The sequence below is a fragment of the Propithecus coquereli genome, unplaced genomic scaffold (assembly GCF_000956105.1).
Source record: "Propithecus coquereli isolate 6110/MARCELLA unplaced genomic scaffold, Pcoq_1.0 Scaffold235, whole genome shotgun sequence".
NCBI classification, from domain to species: Eukaryota; Metazoa; Chordata; class Mammalia; order Primates; family Indriidae; genus Propithecus; species Propithecus coquereli.
The window spans coordinates 3,842,702-3,862,131 of NW_012147897.1; the positions used below are offsets into that span (position 1 = coordinate 3,842,702).

Sequence of the window (19,430 nt, forward strand, 5' to 3'; positions counted from 1 at the left end):
TGAAAATATAGAAGGAAGTGATCCCTTTGCTGGTGGACACTATATGAGGGTTCCAATTTTTCCACATCCTTGCCAACACTTGTTAGTCTTTTTGTAAAAAAAAAAAAAAAAAAAAAAAATAGCCATCTTAGGGAGTGTGAAGTAGTACCTCATGGTAGTTTTGCATTTCCCAAATAACTAATGAGGCTCAGTATTTTTCTATGTGCTTTTTAGCCATTTGTATATCTTTGGAGAAATGTTTATTTGATCCTTTGTCCACTTTTTAATTGGTCTTTAAAAAGTTATTGATTTGTAAGAGTTCTCTATACGTTCTGCATATACAAGTCTCTTACTTGAACCTCAAAATCAAAACCAGCAGCACTTTGGCAGTCACCCTCAGATATGCACTGAATGATGAAAAATTTGAGTCACCCAATCTGTTTGTTCCCAGCTGAGAACAAGGTGAGAGATTCTGCCTTCTTGTTTCAGCTGTTAGAGATGAGCAGAAGATGGAGACCGTAGGGTGCAATGCGGTGTAGTACAAACTCCAGCTCTGGGTCCAGTTGGATGGGGTATGAATCCCAACCTTCATACCTATTAGTGGGGTGGCCCCATGCAAGTCACTTAACACTTCTAAATCTTTTTTTCTCTTTTGTAAAATAAAGAAAATAGAATGTACCAGGATAAGTTGTTTGTAGGATTTAAGAGTATGATCTATGTGAGATATGTATATGTACACATTTCCCTTAAGAGCAAAGGTTCAGTATTCCCTAATTCCGTGTTCATGGCAGTTTTAGAGAACATAACTATGGTGAATAATGAGAATCAACTGTATGTGTATAGATGGTAAGAGTAAGTAGGCGTATAAATCATATAAGAAGGGGCAAAATGTAAATAATTGGTAGATCTAGGTAAAGAGTATACAGAAGTTCTTCGTACTATTTTTACAACTTTTTTATAAATTTAAATTATATCAAAATAAAAAGTCACAAAAATAGTGTAAAAAATAAATAAAAACTTGGTCTATCTTCTAATTTACTGCCTAGGTAAGACTAGAAACATTCAACAACATAAAATTAATTCAGGAAAAAAATCCCAAATATATCCAATAGAAGAACCATACAAGAATGAGAAGGCCTAATCTCCTAGACCTACCATTTTCAAGGATCTCAGGTCCTTTCAGCACACTGGATTGTGAGTCTTGAACTGGAAAGTAGTATTGGACGTAACAATCTGCTTCTCCCCAGACTGTTGCCTGAAGAGGGGCTAGCCCTTTAACCATCTCTACATGGATCTCAAAGTGATGCTCCATCAATCCATTTCCTTGGTCCTCTGCCTATGAATGAAACAGAAACAGTGGTGAGCTTTAAAGAGTAACTTGCTTAGAATATTCTTGCTTCTCTATGGAGTCTGAATATAGATGAAGAAATAAGTGTAATTAGTTGAGACTAAAACAGATAGTTCATTTTCATTGTGTATAACTCTCACAACTGATCATTGTAATTAAACCAAGCAGGATTTACTCTTGATCATGAGACTGGGCCAGTAGGAAATCCATAAATGTAATTCAGTGCATTAACGGAACAATGAAAAAAACATGACTAACTCAATAAATGCTAAAAAGGCATGTGATAAAATTCAATATTTGTTCCTGATAAAAGCTCTTGGTACACTAAGGAATAGAAGGCTATTTCCTTAATAGGAGAAAGAATAAACATTTACAGCAAACAGATATAGATTACTATTTCTAAAGAAGTTGGAGATAATATCAGGACTGTCCAATAATGGTAAGGACTACGTGAGGAGGTGGTAAATACACTGTTACTAAAGGTACTGCTATTAATAATTGTGTATTTATTGAGCATTTACTATGAACCAGGCACTATACCAAGCACTTCACTTGTATTAGCTAATTTAACAAGCATAGCTAATAACAGTGGAACCAGGGTTTAGACTCAAGTAGTCTGACTCCAGAGCCAATGTTCTTTACTGCTATTCTATACAGCTTTAGCAGACATTAGACAACCAATTATTAGGAATATTCAAAGGAGGAATTCAAGATTTAGGTAACAGTGAAAATGTATGATTTATACATGTTTAACATTCTAACTACTAATCCAATAAATCTGGAACAGAAATTGCATTAGGTCTTTGCTTTGAAATCTAAAAACATGTTAGCAATACCTGCTCTGCTTAAAACTTTCTCTTAGGAAAACAAAAAACTGCAATTTGATTCCCTAGAACAAAAAAAGTGGTTTAAAAAAAAAAATCTCTCAGTTGCAACAGCTGCTTAGTTTGGCCTTAGAGTAGTATAGCAATTTGATAATTCTGCAGATGGTGCGGTACTAGTTCTTCAGATGGTAAACTGGATGAGAGACATGAGTATAGGAGGAAAAACAACTGGTTTTATAGATATGTAACCTCATGGGCAAATCTTTCAAGGATTTTCTCTGTTCTCATAGAAAACTTTTCTAACTTTTAATATGGAATTTAACAAACTCTGAGTCTACATTGCAAGGTGAGAAACATATAACACCTAAACAGTCCTGGGAATATTATAGGTGATTTTTCTTTATTTGTACTTTTATGTAATTTTAAATTAGAAAAATATTATTATCTATCGTAGACAATAACTAAGAAACAAAAAACTAAGAAAAATTTAGAGTTCATAATATACAAATAAACCAAAACCTGCTAATAGATATTTTCCTAACAGTTTTTCCCTTGCTAGAGACATTTAAATTTGTCATTTGAATTCAGATTTAAAAATATAACATACTTAAATGGTGTGGACACTGAAATTTGGCTACAGTAATAAAGACAACAAATATAAGATACAGTAAGTAGTATATGATACAGCAGAATGAAGACTGTATCTGAACCGTAATTCTCCCATTCTTAGTGACCCTGGACAAGTAACATAACCTCTTTGATTCTTTGTTTCACCATCTATAAAACAGAATCAGGATGACTCACCTCATGTAGTTGTTAGGGAAATAAACATGATAAAGTATGTTGAAGTGCTTTTTATCAACTGTACAGCACACTATAAAAAATTGCTTTTAAGTTACTAGTATGTAAGCTAGCACTTCACTATAACTTTCCAACATGGACTTAGCCAACAAACAGAATCAGGATTTTGCTGGCTTACATTTGGGATCACTCTCCACGCTCAATTTTTTTTTTAAAGGCAATTAAGGTATTAAATTGGAAAATTAAGATCTGGTTGTTAAATTAGATTAAAAAAATTTTTTTTTTTTAGAGATGGGGTCTCACTACATTGCCCAGGCTGGTCTTGAACTCCTGACCTCAAGTGATGCTTCCACCTCAGCCTCCTGAGTAGCTGGGATTACAGGCACATGCCATCATGCCCAGCCCAATTAGATTTTCTTCATAAATTCAGGGAGCCAAGAGGGACACAGACATCCATTCAAACCATTAACAGAAAAATACCAATGATTCCTTAGATTTATAGCAAACACTGGTGTGCATGTTCTTTTGCTGAACCTTTCATTACTGAAATAAAGATTTGGGCAACGGATTCACCACAATATACAAGAGAAAATGAGATTATGGTTTTTGTGAACCACAGTGTTAATTTACTACCATAGCAACAGCTGCTACAGATGGCTGGTCCAGTAAATGGGCTGTCCTAGGGCTGAAGTGGGGGAGTGTTCCTTCTTCATTCTTTAATCTTTGTACTGCCATTATCTGATCTGAAGAACCCATAGCTAAAAAGACTCGAAGATTCCCATTTTGGTGGCCTGAGAACACATCAATTACAGGCATGTAGCGGTCGACAGCAACAACTGGGTACTGGGCATCAAGCAGCAGGCGAGAAATCTTGGGATCTCTAGAGGGGGAGAAATTGTGAATGAGCAAATAACATCCATCAATTACGTCACAGAGTTGCTTCATTTCTTAGTTTACTCATTTTTTCAGTTTGTTAAAAATAGATCTACAACTAGAAAAGTAACAGCAGTTTTAAAAAACATGTGAAATCTGTCAGTCACCAATCAAATAAAAATTAGCAGGCAGATATTTGCAAAATGTAGCAATTTGAAGACAGGGAATGTGTCTGACGTGTGTGTGTATCATCATGGCCCCAAGTCTAGTGTCTGTGATCTCAACAGTATCTCAGTGGAGCCTTGCTAAATTGCATTATTTTGAAGGGGGTAGTGTGGTCAACTAGGAAGAGTGTGGACTTTGGAGTTTGTCCGATAAGATTTGGATAGTAATACCAATAATATCTGCCATCTACTGAGTGCTTACTATGTGATAGGCACTTTATAGCATTTCTAATCCCTCTAATGCAGCAAAGATTGATATTCACTATTAATAGATGAGAAAAACTAAACTTAAAAAGGTTAAGAAACTTAGCTAAGGACACACAACTAGTTGGAGGTTGAGTTGGGATTCAGGCTCTGATAAATGATTTATAGTATCATGCTTAATCTTAGCTCTGCTGCTTACTTTTTTTTTTTTTTTTTTTTTTGAGACAGAGTCTCGCATCAGCCTAGCTCACAGCAACCTCAAACTCCTGGGCTCAAGCAATCCTGCCTCAGCCTCCCAAGTAGCTGGGACTATAGGCATGCGCCACCATGCCCAGCTAATTTCTCTATATATTTTTAGTTGTCCAATTAATTTTTTTCTATTTTTAGTAGAGATGGGGTCTCGCTCTTGCTCAGGCTGGTCTCGAACTCCTGAGCTCAAACAATTCGCCTACCTCGGCCTCCCAGAGTGCTAGGATTACAGGCGTGAGCCACCGCGCCTGGCCTCTGCTGCTTACTTGATGTGACTTAAACAATCCATTTAACCTTTATGAGTCTGTTTTCTTGTTTGTATAATGTAGGCAATAAAACTTACAATATAGGGCTACTGTTAGGACTAAACAGAGACAACAAATATAAAATACTAACTATGATGCTTGGTACATGGTAAGTGCTCAGTAATTGGTAGCTACTATCATTTTATGCTCTCTCAGCAAAGAATGAGATCTAATGGAATAAGAAGGGAAGTGGAGGAAGGCGAACCCCAGACCAAATTAATATTACAATTAAAAAAAAGGGAAAAAGCTGAAAGCCTAGGGCAGATAGCAGCATCCATGATTCCAGCAGTAGTCCTAGGCCTGGTCATGATTTCCAATGTTACCATTGTGAGTACTTTGTTCACACAAGAAGCACCCATATATTTTCTCACTAGATCCCCATAACTGCTCCACAAGAGGGAGAGGGAATCTATGATCTCCCTCATTTTACAGATAAGAAAAAGAAAGCCAGAGAGGTTAAGTGACTTCTCCAAGTTAAAGGACATTTGTAAAAATGTTAAAGGACATCCTCATTTGTAAAACGAGGATAATGATAGTACTTCAGGGGGTTATAGTAAGGCTAAAATGAGATAGTACCCATAAAAGGTGCTCTCTGTAAAACGTGAAACACAACATTTCAAACACAGAACCATAAGAGGGCTGCTGGGAAAGAGGTCAGTGCTAAAATAATTAAAGATCTGAAACTTGAATCGACACAAAAAAATGAATGGTCTGTACTGAGGAAAGAAATAACTTTGATGTTAATCAATATCCCACTTACGTGTTAGTAAAGGTGTTAGATGAGGTATAGTAACCACACTGGAAGGTGTAAAAGACAATATTCTTTACAGAAATCTTGCAACTAGCTGATGTGAACAATACTGAAGTTTTGTGACAAAAAGGTAAACCAAAGTTTTGTGAGGTGGTAATTTTTGGCAGTAGAACTTTTTGGTGAAGAGAGTAGACTTTAGAGCTAGGTTATTCAGGTTCTAACTGTGGTTCCACCCTTTTGATATATGTGACAAGTAATTTAACTTCCCTGAGTCTCTGTTAACTCATCTGTACAATAAGGGAAATAAAAGTACCTGCCTCAGAGGGTTGTTATGAAGATTAAATGACTTGATGTATGTAAGGTTCTTAGCATAAAGCCTGAAACATGGCAAGCAGTATCTGTAAGACTGCTTTAAAATTGGAGAAAAAGCAGCAACTGTGGTGAAATTGAGAAAAGTCCTCCAAGGGATTACTGGGCTATTCATGTTTGCAAATCAAAAGAATTCCTCTTCAGTCCATACAAAGTTAAAGATGCAAAATAAAGAATACTCCAAAAGATCCTATTTACTTGAATGACATGTAAAACTGATGAAGGGGAAGTTTCACCAGCCCGAGCAGCTTGTCCTGTCCTGGGCTCCGCACCTTGTTCCAAGTTTCAATTACCATTACATTGTTCTTAAGCCTTTCCAGGTATTTGGAAGACAGAGAGACAGGAATCACCTGGGGGAAAGGAATAACCAAAAAACCCAAAATAAAGCAAAATTCACACCTGAGACAAAGGATTAATTTATACTCTTATTCAACAAATATTTACTGAAAAGCCTACTATGTGCATGTACCCACTCTGTATCCTCAAGAGAAGTGTCAGTCTGCTATTAGAGATTAACACATACAGGCCAGATACAAAATAGTATGAGTTCTCTGATGAAAAGTTCATATAGATGGAGCTTTGGGGACATAGAGAGGTTGTCAGACACGTCAAACACAGTGCTTGACAAACTCATCCAACCCTTTCTAAGGCAGAGTGACCCACTTGTAAATCTCACTGAAAGAAAGATATTTTTGAAACAAGCATGCTACTGACTTGACAAGGGTTGAGCATTTTATAAAGGGCAGCCAACTCATTGGCTGGATAGTATTTAATGAAACAGTCTAGTGCAAAAGGCTCTGCCCAACAGGTGTCATGGTAAATAGCAAAGCCATCTGTTTATCTGGATTTTCAGTGTAAAATTACTCCAGAATTGGCCAGCTAGTGGTTGAAAGAGAAAAGACAAGTCGCAAAGAGAACCAGAGATCTAGAGCCAAGAGCAGTTCCATCAAATTAACGGTAGAGTCAAGGGCCCACCAGTTTGAAGGAACCCAACCTGTAGTAACAACTGTAATAGCAGAAGGGAGATAAGGCCCAGTGATAAAACTAATAGAAAACATGAGAGACAAAAAGGGTGAAACCAGAAATGATATATGGCATGATGAGAGGAAGATACCAGAAGGACAGAGAATCAGAGGAGAGCTACTTTTGTATCCATCTAAGAAACTCTAATTACATAAGATACCCTGAGTACATTTCAGTTCCTTGAAACCCAAAAAAGGAAAACACAGCAACCTAACCTCCAAATAGGGACGTTTCAGATAGAGCTTCTGGGAAAGGTAATCCTAAATCTTCAGGCTGAGCAGGAATTAACTAGTATAAAAAGCGCTGCCTAAAAGGTGTCCAAAGGCTGGGAAGGAAATTCAAGGCAGAAGGAACAGCACATGTAAAGACACAGAAGTGGAAGAAGAGAATATTTAGGAAACTACGAGAAGCTGAATATAGTTGGCCTAATATGAAGGGAACAGTGGCAGGAGTTGAGACTGGAGAAGTACATACAGTCAGTTCCTAAAGGGTCTTAGAATCTAACCTAAGGATTTACATTCTATCCTGAAGGCTTTGGGGAATTGCTGAAAGGTTTTTTTGTTTTTTTTCCCCTGAGACAGAGTCTCGCTCTGTTGCCTGGGCTAGAGTGCTGTGGTGTCAGCCTGGCTTGGAGCAACCTTAAACTCCTGGGCTAAAGCGATTTTCCTGCCTCAGCCTCCTGAGTAGCTGGGACTACAGATGTGCACCACCATGCCCAGCTAATTTTTTCTATTTTTAGTAGAGACGGGGTCTCACTCTTGCTGAGGCTGGTTTTGAACTCCTGAGCTCAAGCCATCCTCCCGCCTCGGCCTCCCAGAGTGCTAGGATTGCAGGCATGAGCCACCACGCCCAACCAGAATAGTTATAGAGTCAGGAAGAAAATAAGAGAGTGGTGTTAGAGAAACCAAGAAAAAAACTAATTTATGCAATAGCATCAAATCCTACAAATAAATCAAGTAAGATGAATATTGAAATAAGTGGAGGAAAAAGATGACAGTGAGGAGAATTATATAAATAAAGTAATGAAGAAGGAGAAATAGAAGATACAGGAAAGATGCGGAAGTTTAATCAAAGTCCTAGAGGAAGCAGAAAGGAATAGAACCCAAAACTCAGGCAAAAGAAATAGTGGGACACCACATGAACTCAAACAGGACAGAAAAACAAAAACTCAGAAAGTTTTAAAATGTTGGTAATGTCTTTTTCTCTTCTTATCCAATAGTGGGACTGGATCTGCACACCAGATAATCACAAAGGTCTCTTCCAGTCTAAACATTCTAGATTTCTTATAGGATGGAATTATGATTTGGGAAACACATCAGTCTCCCCCTCCTGTACTCCCCTAATGGAAATGGAATGTACAAAATTACCTGAGAAAAGTTAAAGACTGGTTGTGTTGTGCCCCATGTGATGACCGATCTGGTGACTTCCTCTGTGCTGAAGAGTTTACAATTTAAATAAATATTACATGGTGGTTGTTTCTCAGATTCTCCAGTAATGAAATCTTTCCCATCTGGCACCATCAATAGCACATATAACAGCAAATCATTCTCTTTTGTTGATCCATTTGTCTGATTTACTAAATTGTGGGAGGTTGGCATAGTCTTAAAGGTTGAAGGATTTGTGCTTGGTGACTTTGAGTTGGAGAGCACCAAATTCCATGGTTTTTTTGCAGTTTCCTCATGAATTTGATTTAGGTTTTGTGGATTTTTGGTATGGGTAATATCTTGGCTAGGTTCTGGCAGTATCTTATCTGGGCTTATAGGAGCACAAGGTGGGGTATGTTGGATGCCGCTACCTAACTTAGTATTAACACCAGTGAAAACTTTGTTATCTGTAACAAGCTCCACGGTTACCTATGAAACACAAAAGAAGAGTTAGCAAAAATGTCCTCTAGAATTAGAGTCAGAATTTTGAGGCTGGAAACATCAGATTATTAGGAAATGAATTAAGTCATCCTCAAACACTGTAATACTGAGAACAGTAACAGACTGTATATATATTAAGAACTAAGACTAACAAAATCTAGGCAGATTTTTTTAGAAAGAAAGGGAAAGAAAAAGAAAAAAAATCTAGGCAGATGATTTATCAATAAAAGATAAGCCTCAAATATCATGTTGTCCAGAAAATAAGAAAAGTGCTCAGAAAAGAATGAAGACATGTTTAAAGGACACAGAATCCAGTTGAAGAGGCTCCCACTGGCTACATTTAGGACAATTTAAGCATAAAAATGCATAACAGTAGTGGATTATAACCTATTGAATAATATAAGAATCCATGAATCCATACTGATAAAAAATAAATATGGGAGAAGAAACAAAATAAGGGAGAATTCTACTATATTGTCCATATAGTAGAATGCCAACTAAATAAATGCATGGGAATGGTGGAGCTGGAAATCACCGTTTTACAATCATCATAGCAATAAGCAATTCAGGTGAATTCCAGTGGAGAGATATTCTACAAAATAACTGGCCTTACTTTTAAAAAATATCAATGTACTGAAAGAGAAGGGCTGTGGAACTGTTCCAGACTAAAGGAGATCAGAAAGGTATGACAATTAAATGCAATGGATAATCTTAGACTGGAAAAAAATTTTGTTATAAAGGAAAGTATTGGCATAATTGGTAAAATCTGAGTAGCTGTAATATAGTATTAATGTTAAATTGATTCTTATAACTCTAGAGTATTATGCATGATAATGCCCTTGGTTCTTAGGAAATACAAGAAAAACAAACTAAAGAATTTACGGGGAAAGAGGCATGACGTCTATAACTTATTCTCAAACAGTTTAGGAAAAATGTGTATGTGTATATGTATGGGTAAGAAGAAAAAGGGCAGAAAGAGAGAAAGTGAGAGAAAGAGGCAGAAAAACAATTACAAAGCAAATGTGACAAATAGTAAAAATTGGTGAATCTGGGCAAAGGAAATGGGAGTCCTTTGTACTACTTTTATAATTTTTTTCTAAGTTTGATGTTATTCCAAAATAAAACAGTTAAAAAAATGTTAAAAAGTAAAAAAGAAAATGGATGTAGGATAAATGAATTTAAAGAATAGAAGTGGTCACTAACTGTTAGGAGACTAAATTACTAGGAATAATAGGTTCTTGCTGTCCCTTTTATCTGAAACCCATAGGTGTTACACAGCAAAGTTCTTTTTTTTTTTTTTTTTTTTTGAGACAAAGTCTCACTGTGTTGTCTGGGCTAGAGTGCCATGGCATCATCCTAGCTCACAGCAACCTCAAACTCCTGGGCTCAAGCGATCCTTCTGCCTCAGCCTCCCGAGTAGCTGGGACTACAGGCATGTGCCACCATGCCCGGCTAATTTTTTCTATATATTTTTTTTAGTTGTCCAATTAATTTCTTTCTATTTTTAGTAGAGACGGGGTCTCGCTCTTGCTCAGGCTGATCAGCAAAGTTCTTTTGCTCTACTGAATATAGATAGCAATTGATCTAGAATAGTACTTCTCTGAACAAAGCCTGGAGAGAAAAAGTTTCTAGTCCATCAATATATTTATTACCTATTTCTGACTTTAAACCTAGTCTAGAATGAACCAGGTAAGCTAAAAAATAAAGCTTGGATAGCAGAAAAGTAAAGCAGTATTAATGTTTTGAAATAATAATCATATAAATATTTAAAGCTAAATGGTATTAAGAAGACCAAAAGAGGAGGGAGAAGGCTTTCAAGAAGAGGAAACAGCATAAGAATCAAGAACAAAACGTGGGGGATCAAACCAGCATGATACCTTAGTGATTCTTTACATAGTTTGATATGGCTATTGGTAGACAAACTGCAAGAGAGAAGGCTGAAACCGTAGGCTGGGTTCATACAATGAGCCTTGTACTTTTATCCTCTGGGTGATTGGGAACCATGGAGACATTTTAGACATAGCTTTACTGATTTTAAAAACACACCAGGACATCAAGACAAAGCTGTAATAAAGTCACACATTCAAATTCTTCCACCCAAGAAATCCTGATGTATCTGAATACAAGAAAAAAAACCCTCTAATGAATTATACATCAGAATTCATTCCATGAGGTACACTCAGTCATTTAATACTTCATTCTTGTTTACTGTAACTTTCTAGTCCAAGGTACCATCAATCATTTCTTTTCTGGACTAATACAACAGCTTCCATGTTTTCCCCCTTGACCCCTACAGTCTATTCTCTACACAGTAATCTTTTAAAAGTGCAAATCAGATCATGTCACTTCCATGCTTTCACATCCTTTCCTTGGCTCTTAGGCTAAAATCTATACTCTTGATCCCGACCTACAAAGCTCTGAATGATACATCTCCTACCTGCCTGTCCAACCCTACTTTCTACCATTCTTCTTCTTGCTCACGATCCTGTGGCAACATTCTGTCCCTTGATGACGCCATGTGTTATTCCCTCTCTCCGGAACGATCTTCCCTGTGCCTTTTACTTTATCCTTCCCTCATTCTTCAAATCTCACCTTAAATGTCACCTCCTTAGAGAGATCTTCCCTGACCACCATCTCCTTACTTCTTCTCAGGTATTCAATATCATGTCATACTGTTTATTTCCTTCATAGCACTTCCATTGACTTATTTCAATAGAAGCTCCACAAGAGTAGAGACCTTGCTTTTCTTATTCACTACTATGTTCTCAGCCAATAATACATGCTCAGTAAATACATCCAACTTCCTGAATGTATACCTATGTACCTTGAGGGGGCCAAGTAGAGTCTGACCATTTTCCTGTTGCACTGGAAGTTGGTCACTGAAAGAAAGCAGCTCTGACTGAATGACAGCTCGCAAAGGAAGTGATGCAGATCCAATGACTTCTGGCTGAGGGAGGCAGGAAAGAAAAAGTTTAGGTTAAATTAAAGAGGAGCCATGGGATTACAACTGAAACGACAACATATGATGGCTTACAAAGGACTGTGCTTTATAAAGTAAAAAGCTTAATTATTTGGCTGAGGCAACTCTAATTTGGTTCCTATATTCTGTCATATTTTGGTCCTCCTGGGTTTCATGACTTCCCCCTGGAAGATTATAGAGGCCTTCATCAGCCACAAAGGTTGGAAGATTATCTTTTTCTATTAAGAGTTATTTACTCAAGGCCGGATGCGGTGGCTCACACCTGTAATCCTAGCTCTCTGGGAGGCCGAGGCAGGTGGATTGTTTGAGCTCAGGAGTTCGAGACCAGCCTGAGTAAGAGCGAGACCCCGTCTCTACTAAAATTAGAAAGAAATTAATTGGACAACTAAAAATATATAGAAAAAATTAGCAGGCATCGTGGCGCGTGCCTGTAGTCCCAGCTACTCGGGAGGCTGAGGCAGGAGGATTGCTTGAGCCCAGGAGTTTGAGGTTGCTGTGAGCTAGGATGACGCCACGGCACTCTAGCCCAGGCAACACAGTAAGACTCTGTCTCAAAAAAAAAGAAAAAAAAAAAAGAGTTATTTACTCAAAATGTTCAACTTTACTGTTAAAAATAAAAAATGAAATTTAGGTGTTACAAATTTTTGCCTTTAAAACTAGGAAAATTACAAAACTTAATATACCTGATGCTATAAGGTTATGGAGAAACAAGAGGCTGTCACATGAGGGAAGTTGGGAATATAAACTGGCAACATACATATAACTTTGGTGATACATATAAAATGCTTTAAATATTTACATTCTTTGGCCTAGTAATTCCATTTCTGGGAATTTATACTAAATTATAAACAATACATGAAAAGCTTATATACAAATATGTATATGTTAAAAGTAGTTAATAATTAGAAATCACTAGATGGCTAATAATCAGGATTTACTAAGCTACCAACAATTCCTGATATTTAATTAAGTATATCCATACAATGGAATAATATGCAGCCATTAAAATGCTATCTACTAAAAGTCTATAATAATATGAACAATATTTGTTAGAATGTTTGGTAAAAGTAGGGTATTAACTTATATACATAGTAAACCTAAAATACTTATAAAATTATGTGGAAAACATTGAATACATATTTTTGAAGAAAAGTGAATAAAAACCATAAGACAATGTTAAATAAAAAAAGATAAAAATGGCATATAAAATTATACAACATACTGTATTCATTTGAAAAGATGAAGGAGATATGTAAAAATGTTAACAATATTAATTTCTTGGTAATAAAATTATAGGCAATTTTTGCCTCAAAAAATATTTTTCAAGTTTCTGACAAAACACTTGTCAATCCTAGAACTTTGGGAGGCTGAGGCAGGAGGATCACATGAGGCCAGGAGTTCAAGACCAGCCTGGGCAACAGTGAGACCCAATTTCTACAAAAAATAAAAATAAAAATAAAAAAAAAATTAGCTGGGCATGGTGACATGCACCTGTAGTCCCAGCTACTCAGGAGGTTGACATGGCAGGATTGCTCAAGCCCAGGAGTATAAAGTTGCAGTGAGCTATTATAGGATGATGCCACTGCACTGTAGCCTGGGCAATAGAGTAAGACCCTGTCTCAAAAACACAACAATAAAAAATGTATAATTCTTTTATAATTAGAAAAAAAGCCATTAACTACGTATGGGAAAATAATTCAATATAACTGTATCAAAATGTTAATAGAGATTATCTTGAGTTTACGAAATGATGTGATTTTCTCCCTCTTCCTATTTTGCTGTATTTTCCAAAAATAACTTGCATTGTTTATTGCCTCTGAAAAAACAAACAAAAGAAAACAAGGTGTATTCCTCATGCTATCCATTGCAAAGAGGTCAAAAGATTATAAAGGCTACACTTTTACAGAAGGAGGTAAAAACTGCTCATGTCATAGTTTCCTGATTTATGTTGTGCCAGCTGCAAGTAGATTTTATAAACTGTGCATTAGTTGATCAAAACTGCTACCCACAATTACATTATTTTGGACATAGGCTGGATACCTTATGTATCCCACCTGAAGACAGGAAGCAGAATCTTAAATTAATGCTAATAGCCTGTATCAGTACAAACAGTCACCCCTCTATAGTAGGGAGCAACACAGTAGAGGTTAAGAACTTAGGATCTAAGGACAGAAGATGTGGGATGGAGTCCTGGCTTTGTCTTTTACTGGACTGGGTGATCTTAGATATGTTACTTCATTAAATCTCATTTCTTCATCTGTAAAATGAAGATAATAATGTACCTAATTCACAGAGGAATTGTGATGATTAAATTTGATAGTGTATGCATGTGGACCCTTTAGCATAATATCTGGCCTACTAACAAACAGCAAATAGAGATTAGTAATAATAATAATAATAATACGCAGTTCAAGTAACGCAGTTACTTGAACCTGGAGAAATTCCTAGGTTAGGTAGGAATGTAATTTTAAGTATGCTCTAAATTCCTGGTGTCAATGGTAAGGCAAAGGTCAAAATCACTTGAAGTACCTTTTTTTGTGGCATTTTCTTTGCGTAAATTTGGAATGTGAGGTTGGAATTCCACCAGTGCTCTATCATTGGGCCACCAAACTGTACTGGAAACACAAATCGTTGCTGGAATTTCACCACTGTAAGGAGAATCACACACATAGGCACATGTTATACCACCCAACCAGAGTCACCATCTATCATGCCTTGATACCACCTGCCTACCTTTCAAATCTAACTAAAATCTCTTTCAGGAATCTAGTCAGTGCAATTTCTCAGAAAGTGCTAGGGTTGTAGGATTGAATGAGCAGAGACAAAGAGAAACCCCTGGATAGTATGCAGAAGATAAGCAGTACTGTGTTGCTCTGCTTTATTATAAAAAATGAATGCCAAGCATATCAGCACTGGATGTGTAAGGAAACATGCCCATACAGTTCACTGGGTTTAAGGTCATATGACTGTTTTTAAAAGACAAGTTGGTATGTAGTGTAACAAAAGAAGGGGGATGGCTGGCAGTAGAACAATGAGGGATAAATAAATAGAAGAACTGAATAAAAAACCAATAATAATAAAAATGAGTTTATCTTCTGACTGAAGAACAGGACTCTCCTATCATACTCAGACAAGGTACCAGGTAGTGATGTTAGTTAGCAGTGTTAGGTGGAGTAGTGTTTGTCTCTCAGATGGAAAGATGGGAGTTTCTACTGTAATAACGTAAATGGATAAAGTGATGGTGGTATTGCTATGGGCCTTTAAGTGGTAAATAAAAGGAACTTGAGACTGGAATCAAAGTATATGAGTTCAAGCTCCAGTTCTATTACTTACCAGTAACTACTTCAGCAACAATTTATCACCTATAAAACCATCTTCCTATCCATTCACTGCTAAGGCCCTTAACATGGATCTGAAGAACCCTCACAAAAGGCCCAGTTACAAAGAGAATCTGCTATCTCTGGCATTCATTCAAATTGCCCATTTTGACCTACTTGATCTATTCATTTCTGGCCATCTTAGTTATAGACTCTGTATGCTTCTCTTGGTACTCTTAGAAAGGATCTGGGTCTTGCTTTCTGGATGAACATGCAGGAACTATAAACAAAAGATCTGGGCCCAAGAAGCCAACATTCACTAGTAGATCAGTTTATTTGGTTACCTTACCAAGCAAAGGGAAGTAAGATAACAGCTATATCTTGTTGGTATGCAGGGAGGATCAACTGAGGTAATAAAATAAAAAGAACCCTGGACGTTGTAAAATGCATTACATACAAACAGAATTCTATTTCAGTCCGGTGCTTGCTGCTCAGATTTCTCCTTACTAGCTAGGTACATTTTTGCACTATTATTGCATTTCTCATAAAATTCTGTTTTTTTTTCCATTTTTTCTTTCACATAAGTACCACTCACACAGGTAATTCTGTTTCTTTTTCTTCTTCTTCGTTAAAGACAGATTCTCTCTCTTTTGCCCAAGCTGGAGTGCAGTGGCATGATCATCACTCACTCTGACCTCAAGCTACTGGGCTCAAGTGATCCTCCCATCTTAGCCTCCTGAGTAGCTAGGACTACAAGTGCATTCCACCACGCCAGGCAAATTAAAAAAATTTTTTTTGTGAGACAGGGTCTCACTATGTTGCCCAGGCTGGTCTTGAACTCCTGGCCTCAAGTGATCCTCCTGCCTCAGCTTCCCCAAGTGTTGGGACTACAGGTGTGAGCTCCTGTGCCTGGCCCTGTTTCTTAAGGTCATTAATTTTTTTACCACTAAAAGTGAGTTGAGGCAATAATAGAAGAAGAAATTCACATAAATAAATTGCTAACAATGTCCCAGAGAAGATTTTTTTTTTAAGAGTTGGGAAGTGATCCTGAAAATACCTAGTCCAATTCATATTATTGTTAAGAGAGGCCCACAGATGCAAAAGTGATTTTGCCTAAGGTCACACAATTAGTGTGTGGTATAATCAGAACCAGAACCCAGTCTTCCAGTTCTTGGCTCAATGCCATCTACTTATTACACATTTCTTATACAATCCTTCTCAAAAGGACATGGGAGAATTTAATCACTGTTGCCAACAATAATAATGATAATGCATGAGAAGCAATACAGATTAAGAACATATGATTTGCAATTGAAATGGTGCTAGGTTCAAATTCTACTTCTACCATAAACCAGCTGTGTGATCTTATATAAGCTACTTAATTGACTTACGTCTTAGTTTCCTTTCTTCATCTGTGTGTGTATATATACATTTTTAATGTAAGGATTAAATGGTTAATGCATGTAAAACATTGAATAGAGTTCTTGGCACATAGTTCAGTATGCAACAAATGTGAGTTACTATTAGTTACATACTATTATAGAATGTTTAATGCTTTTACACTCATTATCCCATGTGATTGTCCACTAATCCCTTGTGTAATTATAGACAGTCCTTGCTTTACAGGTACTATGTTAACTGAAACTTGCACATATCAGAACTGTGTTTGTTCTGCATGATTCCATGGTAACTAAGACCTCAAGTCCAACTGGTAGGAGTTTCAACACTATATGGGCAAAATGAGGACTGCTGTATTGTAATTTTACAGATGGGGAAATTGAGGCTGAGGAAGTTTTAAGAAACTCATCAAATGTCACATAGGCAGAAGGCTATCGAAGAGAAAGACCTGAGAAAAGAATCAAACATTTTTCTCTGTGTATGGGGGTTTGATAAAAACGGTTTAACAACATGCTTACTTTCAGCCAACAGGATCATTTATATATCCTCAAATGCTCTGAACAAACTTCAGGGCAGCTTTTGCTGCTGTCAATAATTTAAGCATACATCCAGGAAATAAACATAAGAAAAATTTTAAATGCCCTAATTCTTCCTTAAGGTACTAGAAAGAGTGAAATCATGTGCTGTAGTAAAAGAGTATATTATATTACTTTAGGTGATGTTTCTAAGTGTAAATAAGTGTTTACTTATTTTTAATACTTCTGCTGGATATTCTCATACCAGATGAGAAATGATGCATGTACAAGATTATACACTGAAGTATTGCTTTTAATAGCAAAAGAATGAAACAACTTAAATATTAGTTAATAGGGGGCTGTTTAAATTACGGCATAGCAATACAATGGAATACTATGTAGTCATAAGGGAATAAGAAAGCTCTTTGTCATGACCTGGAAAAATACCTAAAATATAATGTTAAAGGCAAGGTACAGAACGGTGTAAGGGTTGAGCATTCCTAATCTGAAAATCCAAATCTCAAATGCTCCAAAATCCAAAAATTTTTGAGCATCAACATGATACCACAGGCCGGGCGCGGTGGCTCACTCCTGTAATCCTAAGGAGCACTCTGGGAGGCTGAGGCGGGCGGATCGTTTGAGCTCAGGAGTTCGAGACCAGCCTGAGCAAGAGTGAGACCCCCGTCTCTACTAAAAATAGAAAGATATTAGATGGACAACTAAAAATATGTAGAAAAAATTAGTTGGGCATGGTGGCGTATTCCTGTAGTCACAGCTACTCGGGAGGCTGAGGCAGGAGGATTGCTTGAGCCCAGGAGTTTGAGGTTGCTGTGAGCTAGGCTGACGCCATGGCACTCTAGAACGAGACCCCGTCTCTACTAAAAATAGAAAGAAATTAATTGGATAACTAAAAATATATAGAAAAAATTAGCCGGGCATGGTGGCGTATTCCTGTAGTCCCAGCTACTCGGGAGGCTGAGGCAGGAGGATCGCTTGAGCCCAGGAGTTTGAGGTTGCTGTGAGCTAGGCTGATGCCACGGCACTCACTCTAGCCCGGGCAAAAGAGTGAGACTCTGTCTCAAAAAAAAAAAAAAAAAAAAAAACATGATACCACAGTGGAAAAATTCCACACCTGACCTCATGTGATCGGTCTCAGTCAAAATGCAGTTAAAAGTTTGTTTCATATACAAAATTATTTAAAATATTGTATAAGATTAACTTTAGGCTACGTGTATAAGGTATATGTGAAACATAAATGAATTTCATGTTTAGACTTGAGTCCCCTCCCCAAGAAATCTCATGTCCTAAACATTTTTGGTTCCAAGTATTTGAAAAAGGGACACCCAACTCATATATTATGTACTAGCACTTGCATAAACACGGGTGGTGGGGGTGGGGTGGGGAAGGAATAATTGTTTTGCTGATATATGCACCAAACAGCTCAGGAAGGATATAAAAGCAACAACATTGTTTACCTGTAAAGATGGAATACTGAAATTTTGAACCATGAAAATAGATTACCTAGCTCAAAAAGCAAATGAAACAAGGCAAAATAAAAATTAAAAAATGCAATGTTATTGCTGGAAAGGAAGTTACTTGAATATGTAGGAGTGTTAGGACCACACTTTTTACTTCTCAAACTATCTCCTAGAGAAGAAACTTTACACTGACGAACTGTTCATGTACTAAACTGATGAACCAAGGTAAAGATATTCTAAAAATATGTTAGAAAAGCAGCTGTAATTTTGGGTGGCAGAAACATAATTGTTTATTATATTATCATTTTTCTGCATTAGCAATATTTAAAACAAAATAGAAAAAAAGACAATACCAAAAGCACAAGCAATGAAAAAATAGATAAACTGGACTACATAAAAATTAAAAACATTTTTTGCTCTAAACAGTACCATCTAGAGAGTGAAAGGACAACCCATAGAATGGGAGAAAATATTTGCAAATCATAGCTCTGATAAGGGACTTTTATCCAGAATATACAAAGAACTCTCCCAATTCAATTATACAAAAATAGCCCAGCAGGGCATGGTGGCTCATGCCTGTAATCCTGGCATTTTGGGAGGCCGAGGTGGGTGGATTGTTTGAGATGAGAAGTTTGAAAACAACCTGAGCAAGAGCGAGATCCTGTCTCTACAAAAAATAGAAAAATTAGCTAGGGATGGTGGTGCATGCCTGTAGTCCCAGTTACTCAGGAGGCTGAGGCAGGAGGATCGCTTGAGCCCAGGAGTTTGAGGTTGCAGTGAGCTATGATGCCACTGCATTCTAGCCTGGGTGACAGAGTGAGACCCTTTCTCAAAGAAAAAAAAAAAAGCTTATATTTCTAAAACCCTTGGACTAATACCCAGCACAAGAAAATGCTTTGTAAATGTGAAACATTTTTTTGACGTCAT

At 37.0% G+C, this 19,430-nt stretch overlaps 1 protein-coding gene across 1 annotated transcript in view; it reads right to left on the minus strand.

Annotated features, from left to right (window-relative positions):
* The window catches only part of C2CD3 (C2 calcium-dependent domain containing 3), a 136,321-nt gene that overhangs the window by 72,487 nt on the left and 44,404 nt on the right, over positions 1-19,430 (minus strand). The window contains exons 12-17 of the mRNA XM_012645685.1: positions 14,325-14,443; positions 11,640-11,762; positions 8,318-8,803; positions 6,126-6,277; positions 3,586-3,832; positions 1,135-1,315 (exon numbers count right to left, since the gene is read on the minus strand). Coding sequence (XP_012501139.1) covers positions 1,135-1,315; positions 3,586-3,832; positions 6,126-6,277; positions 8,318-8,803; positions 11,640-11,762; positions 14,325-14,443 — 1,308 coding nt within the window. The remainder of the gene's footprint in view (positions 1-1,134; positions 1,316-3,585; positions 3,833-6,125; positions 6,278-8,317; positions 8,804-11,639; positions 11,763-14,324; positions 14,444-19,430) is intronic.